At 36.2% G+C, this 7650-nt stretch overlaps 1 protein-coding gene across 1 annotated transcript; it reads left to right on the forward strand.

The window, feature by feature from the left end:
- The first annotated feature begins 2839 nt into the window (after positions 1-2839).
- Positions 2840-6253, forward strand: LOC107488092 (uncharacterized). Its single transcript, XM_016108788.3, has 3 exons — positions 2840-3061; positions 4470-5333; positions 5742-6253. The coding sequence occupies exons 2-3, from the start codon at positions 4474-4476 to the stop codon at positions 5917-5919; spliced, it is 1038 nt and encodes a 345-aa protein (XP_015964274.1). The 5' UTR covers positions 2840-3061; positions 4470-4473; the 3' UTR covers positions 5920-6253.
- Positions 6254-7650: the final 1397 nt, after the last annotated feature.

Raw genomic sequence — 7650 nt, forward strand, 5'->3', positions numbered from 1 at the left:
ACCTGCTTTTATTACTCCTAGGACATGTATGCTCATCGACTAAAGTTTTTATTTGGTAACTAGGTGGCTGGTTTCTCCTTGCATAGTAAACTTTCCATGGACAAGTTTCGTTGTAATAGATGACCCTGCACCTATGTGGATCAACCTTGAGAAAAAATGCCTCTCTGCCTATCTGAATATTGTACTTCATGATTGCATTCTTAAACTGCTGCATCGTGCCAAACTCCATTCCTAAATCCAGTCTAATTTTGCCAAACTTTGTATCAGGATTATGTTGAGGGAATACCGAGTTTTCATCCTCAGAATCAGAACCGGGTGGGGTGTGCAGCTCTTCAGAATGATACTGATATTCAGTTGGCTCTTCATCATGGTCATTTGGGTTAGGAACAACCACCCTTGGAGCCTGATTCTCTTTCCTAGGTGGCAGAATTCTTTATCCGGATGGACGGGGTCTTCGATTAATCCTCCGACCTTGAACCCCACAAGAGGCATCCTCATCTAATTCAACAATATTACGCATTCATATGATTAGGTTATTAATTAACCAACAGCTTATGGCAAGTAAAACACAATCCCAAAAATAAACGACATTACTACTAGGATCTACAATTCATATACTAACCAGCATGTGCATCACTATTGTTTTGCGGTGCAGGTTGAGCTCTACCAGATGGTTGGGATCTCGCATGTTTCTTCCTGCATTTTCTTCCCCTGGCATCAGCTTCTTCAGGATTAGATTGCCTCTCCTGGTCTTCAACATGAGTTTGATGATTGTCTCCTAAATTGGGGGCCTCATTTTCAATTGTTCCAGCCTGAGTTTGATTAGAAAGCTTTTTAGTAGCAGCCTCATCTAGCAATGTCTCATCATACCCCCCTTTATTCAACGTTGGTTCATCCTCTTCTTGCTGTTGCTCCTCGTGTTGTGGGGGATCATCTTGATGATTTGCTTCATTTTCTGAAGGAGCTCCCTCTACTTCTGTATTTTCAGATCCTTCCTCCTCTTCATTTTGTTGAGGTTCCTGGTCATGATTTTGCTGATCTTCTAAAGGAGGCATCTCAACTTCTTCGTTAGCAAAAACCTAAGCCTCATCAACATACTTTGGATCCGCATTAACTGGATGCTCAAAATACAAGTGGACCCTATTTTCATTCCTCAGTGCAGCATCACACAACTTAACCACATTGGCATCCCTTCTGAGCACCCATAACCCGTTAGCTAAATCCATCCCTGGCTCCAACCAATAAACTTCATTATACCAGTATAACCTAAATCTAGAAACAAGCATTCAACAAGGAATAGATTACATGTATCAACATGCACCCTCTCGATGATACTCACTAAACCACCATTATACTTCAGCACACCATCCGCATCCTTCTCTAACCAACCCCGATGGTGATAAACAAATGTGATATGTGTAGCCATCTGACAAAAATCATCACAAAATTCATAATCAGCTAACACAACACATGAAAACACCATCATCATACCTCCATTGCAAACCCCAAACGACTGATAATAAGAACAACGCAAATATAAAATGCTTACCAAAACCTTGGCTGTTCGACGGCGATTGCTTCACTCCGTATCAACGCCAAACGTGGTAATGCATGTGACGTTACCAAATCCAAGAGACGAATATAAAGCGACAACAGACGAAGAAAAACAGAAACCACCACCAAGAAACTCTTCAGTTTCGCGCGTCCAACATAGTCTTAGTTAAATATGGTGTTTCACTTAAGGTTAATTTCGTCATTTCATTTGAATTGGGCAATTAGGGTTTGATCAATTGGGGATACAGGGAGAATAGGGATTGAAATCCTAATACATATGTCACGTTGGAATTTCATTTGCGACATCACCAAGCTCCATTTAACGGAGAAGGGTTCTCCTTACGGTTGGGTAGATTGGTAGCGTTTTTAAATTTTTTGAGGGTATGATTGTCGTTAATAAATATTAGGGTTATTTATGTCAGCATTTTACCAATTCGGGGGCATAATTGGTAATTTACTCTTCAAAATTTCATATTCTAAATTTATCCTTCACCCCGAATTTCACTCTACATCTCACTCCACCATCCAATCCTACCCTAACTTTCATTCTACCACCACACCTCCGCCACCAATAACAACAGTGCCGACAGCAACAATAACAATCTCATCAATTAAATTTAACAACAATTTCATAAATCAGATTCAATAACAACAATAATACCAAAAACAAGAATAATCTCATAAAAACAACAATCTCAGAATAGAAAAGAGAAGAATGGTGAGACATAGAGGTAACACGGCAGTGTGGAATTGGAATAGAGGCGACACGGTGAGCACAGAAAACAGAAACAACATAACAGACTATCAGCGAGCATAAAAAACAGAAACACAGTAGATTTAACTTCAAGTACTAGATTGACTATGGCAAGTTTGACTCCGTCTATCTCACAGACGGTAAAAACAACAGCAAAACGAACAAAAAAGAACGAGTTACCAAGAGAAAAAAAAACAAAAGAAAAAAATATGCAGAACAAAAAAAAAAGAAAGTGGATGAATTTAGGATTTTTTTTATTTTTTAATTAATAAAAATATTTTAATAATTTTAAATATTTTAGTCTATATTTTTGTCTCAAATCAAATAAAATACTAAAATATAATTAATCTTGTATACTTTATCCTAAATATAATACTAAAATTTATTTACATCTCTTTTCTATATCAATTTTTCAATCTCAAATTCTGAATATCTCTCTCTCTCAAACGCTAACAAGAGTCTATCTCTGCCCTAAGCTCCCTTCCTTCCTACGTAAGAATTTTATTTAAATACATAATTAAAGTATGGATAATAAAATTAGGCCTAATCGAAAATTAATAGAAAGAAGCATAAACGAAAAGAAAATGCCTGTGTGGTACAAGTAAGGTGCCATCTTTCTTTCTTTCTCCTTTTACATGTAAGAGAGAGAGAGAGAGAGAGGGGTTGGTGTAAGAAGACGATTCAACTCAGACCCATTTTCTTCACTCAACTCGCTCGATCTTCAAGCTTTTTCTCGAAGCAAAAACTAACTAGGTAACGTCTTTTTACTCAATTAACTCCTTCAATTCCCCTTCTACGAGATTCCAGCATTGTATTTACTTGTTCCTCACTTTTTAATCCCTTCGTTTCAACGTAATCAATTTGTTTTCCTTTTTATTCGGTTTTAGTGGATATTCTGTTTCAACTTTGTCCGTCTGGTTCTTGGCTTGCCTCAAGTTTCGATTTTTCGAGATCAAACTCAGGTAAAGAAGGGAGGAAACAAAAAAGGAAGAAAAAAAACCCCAATTTTGCAGTTATACGTTAATTTTCGTCCTGCTAGATTTTTTAGATATAGTAAAGCGATGAATTGGTTGGATTGCGTCGCGTCTAAACAACATTGAATTAGCAAAAGTATATTATTTTAGGGAGAGAGAGAAACAAGGTACTGCAGGTGAAAGATATTGTTGACAATGAATATATATAGCTTAAAAGACTCAGCATTTTGATGTATTAATGTTGATTTTGTTTTCGTTGGCTGCTTTGCCATGTCAAAAATTCTCATTTATTTCTTTCCCTGTTTATTTTTGCCATTGAGATTAAGTGTAGTAGCTAGCTGATCATGGGTTGATTCAATTCTGTGTGTGTTTGTAACTTGAAGACATTTTCAAGTGCTAACTAGACAATGTTTGATGTAGAAGTCCATTTGGAGGAATTTGGCTTCTCGCAAAATGTATCTTTTATTTGTATATTTGTAATTCCATTGAAGTACTTGTTCATCTTCTGAGGTATTGTAGCTGTATAGGTTCATTATAAACTTTCTGAGGCTTCTAAGAAGCAGAAAATATGTTGTACTTAGTTTTGCTTTACAGAAGACATTATTTGTGAATTGATGGAAGTTGTTGGGCATATTTTAAGTATATCTCGTAGAAATGGGAAAGTGGATGATCTGTGTGATTAAAGTATAGATGAGTTTAATTCTATGATGTGATGTGATTTTAGTTTCGTTTGTTGATATATTGCTTCGAACTTAATATGCTGCATCTTTTTGCTCTGGAATTTATTGTGAAATCCACTTTGTGATAGACATTATCTTCTGGCTTCCTCTTTGACAGAGCTTTGCCATACATTACATTATGAATTGGATACCTGAAATCATTGTTAAGGCTTTTCAGTTGATGGGATTTTGGGCCTGTGAAATTATATTTATACTGATACATATGCTTTGTTATTGGAGTTTTTTTTTAAACTACAATTTTTTAACATTAATATATGAGCAATGCTAGGGGGCCAGCAATTTTTGTGATTGTTAGCCATCAACTAGCCATTAATGATGATTTGATGGTGTGAGATTGGTGTGAGATTTCATTCAATGGCTCACCTTTTTCTACTGGTTACATGCTGGCCAAAATTCAATAAAACTGCTGGCCCCCTAGACTTTTCTTTAATATATTACATTGGACAGGGGCATGGCAGCAGATGAAGGATTTGACATGTCATATTTGAAGTCTCAGCTGAGTCAATCACATGAAACATGGAAGCAAGAGAGTGAAAGAAGCCAATCCCAAGTGGATGCATTGCAAGCAAAGCTTATGGAAGTGAAGGATTACATGCAAGGTTCAGAGGAAGATGCTAATAAAGTTTTAGAGGTTCTTTGGCGTAGGGTCAAGACCGCTTCTACATTGTTGACTTACTTAAAAGCGAAAGCAAGACTCATGGCTGTTCCTGATCTAGCCCATGCATCTTGTGGCATAAAAGAATTAGAGGGGGTAGGCCTTGTAGACAAGAATGGGATACCATTTTCAGGTTGGTCTAGGAATGTAGATCTTTCTCCATTCGAGGATGCGGGCGAAGAATCTTGGATAGGAATTAGCCATGAGCGAGGTTCGTTAGATGAACAAGATGGAGCTTATTTAGGTGAGGTACTCAAGTCTGTACAGATGGTTGCAGATGTGATGGAAGCCCTTGTCAAAAGGGTTATATTGGCAGAATCAGAAACTGCAGTTGAAAAGGAAAAAGTAAGCGTAAGTCAGGAAGAGATTAAACAGAAGTCTGCCCAGTTAGAAAATATGTCCATGAAGTTAAAAGAGATGGAGCGTTTTGCTTTGAATACAAGTAATATTCTAAATGACGTGCGACAGAGAGTTGTGGGTTTGGTGGAAGAAACAACCAGGCAGAGGCAGCTAGCTGCTGAAAATGAAGAGGAGCTTTGTAGAGTGAGACGGGAATTTGAGTCTCTGAAATCCTATGTTAGCAGCCTACTCACTGTAAGAGAAACACTACTTTCCTCAGAGAAGCAATTTCAAACTATTGAGAAGCTTTTTGAAAGGCGAGTATATTTCATAATACACAATAATGTGAAACACACTATCATTATGAATCTTGATATCTATATGTTATTCTATCCACGTCAAGTCATATGATTGCAAATACCTCAATACACTTCTTTCTGCATATATTATGTTTATTAAAGCTTGATTTAGTTTATATTTACTCGACACCTGCTTGTTGTATTACGCCTCAATTTGAGTGTTGCTTGATTGCCATTAGTTACTGACTTGCAAAAGTGGGGTATTTTTAAATTAGTGTTACATATAGATGTCACATTTTAAATTGGGGAATTTTAAATTATTGTTTCATTTTCCCACAAATAGAGTATAATAATTAAATTTCAATCCTTGTGTTGGTTGTCCCTAGAGACATTTGCCTTACTGCATAGCATGTTGCTTCGGTGCAGGCTAGTTGCGAAGACGACTCAGTTGGAGGGTGAGAAAATGCAGAAAGAGGCAGAAGTTCAAAAGCTTATGGAAGAGAATGTGAGGTTGAGCACTTTGCTTGACAAGAAAGAGGCTCAACTTCTGGCACTGAATGAACAATGCAAGGTAATGGCTTTGAGCGCGTCGTCGGACATGTGAAAATGCTGATGAGCTTTGACAGATTCATTGCATTGCCATTGCTATGTGCTTGCTTGCTGACATGACCACTGCCACTGGGGGCACCAAAGTGAAGAAGCTTCAATGGATAAAGAATTTGATGATCAAGGTCTTTGTCATCCTGAAGCAGCAAAACTGAAGGGCCTGCTCCATAAACATATTTGTGCCATTTCTTTTATCTTTGCCTGTGCTATTTTCCGTCTGTTTGTCAAAAAATTGATAACTGAATATACTTTGTACTTGGGAATGTAAAACTTGGCGTGCAGTTCCACAGGAAAAAAGAAACGAGGCATGATGTGTGTCTCTTTGCTGTAAATGTTTGAGACCAAATCAAGAACCTTTCACATTGCAACTTAGCAGTAATTAAATTCACTTGCAATATGATAAACCATAATGCCGTAGACCGGTAGTTAAGATACTTTTCTTAGTCACGACAAATTATTAATTAATAGTGTAGATTCGATTAATTAATCTAAAAGTTAATGGTATTACATGCAACGTTTCATCTGATGTCTTGTATGTTCTGATGGAATGTGACATTTAGATTAGTGGGGCGAACAAATTTCCACGTACAAGTTCAACTGTAATCTTTTATCATTGTTTAATTAAGGAAGATATATTTGTTATTCTATATAAAATTCATGTATATTTGGATAACTAAATTGCTCTCCTAGAGTTTCTTTGTGTGTTTCGATTTTTTTTTTTCAATTTTAATTCTTTAATTATCTTTGTATGTCTTGGTGTTTGCAATAGAAAATAACTTTTCCAAGGGACTAAAGACATATACTAAGAGTCTCTTTGATTGTGTGTTTGCTAATAAGAATGGATGAATTTCGATTAAACCAATTCCAATTCTTCTTTGAGAACGACTTAGATGTTCTCCAATTGAGAAAGGATCCCTATAGTTCTTTAAAGATTATATTTTACATATTCTGAGGTGGACCGATGTTTACTTTCAAGAATAAGAAGGAATTAGATCTTTTTTATTTGGACCCAATTCTAGAGGCTTCCTGTAACACCTTACCACACAGAACCTTACGTTTGAGTCGTAAAATAGAGGTGGCGAGGTATTACGACCTCTAAAATAAAATATATATATATGTATAATAATTGAAAAAATATAATATACGAGGAGTCTTGAAGGATGGGTAAAGCAAGATCGTGAAAATTAAAAGTGCAACTCTCAAAAAATTAATGTTTACTTGCGTATGAAGAAAGCATAAGTACATATAAATATACATATGTAGACAAAGAGATTAAAAGGTCAAGGGTACAAAATAATCAAGCTTCGAACTCAACCTCGGCCAGAGTATACATATAGTTATATATATACAACCCAAAATTATCCCAGAAACATAAACATAACACCTATCTCTCCAAAAATTCACTCAAAAAGGCGAAGTACAATTATATATATATATGGAGAGTCTATATACATAAATATATACATAGAATAACCCAAAATATAGTAATCCCAATCTTCGCTTGCAGAATGATCTCCAAACGCTTATCGAGGTTCCTTTCGACCTGCATATGAAAAACAACAATATTGTATGGGATGAGAACCGGGGGTTCTCAGTATGGTTAAGGTGCCCACATACATATTATATAAGATCCCGAAAAAGCCAGAGGTGATTCTAGAACTTCGGCACTCAAATTATAAATCTTAAAACTATATTTTTAAACCACAAGATAGGTCGTCTAAGGATCTTA

Source organism: Arachis duranensis, chromosome 5 (genome assembly GCF_000817695.3).
Source record: "Arachis duranensis cultivar V14167 chromosome 5, aradu.V14167.gnm2.J7QH, whole genome shotgun sequence".
Taxonomy (NCBI): domain Eukaryota; kingdom Viridiplantae; phylum Streptophyta; class Magnoliopsida; order Fabales; family Fabaceae; genus Arachis; species Arachis duranensis.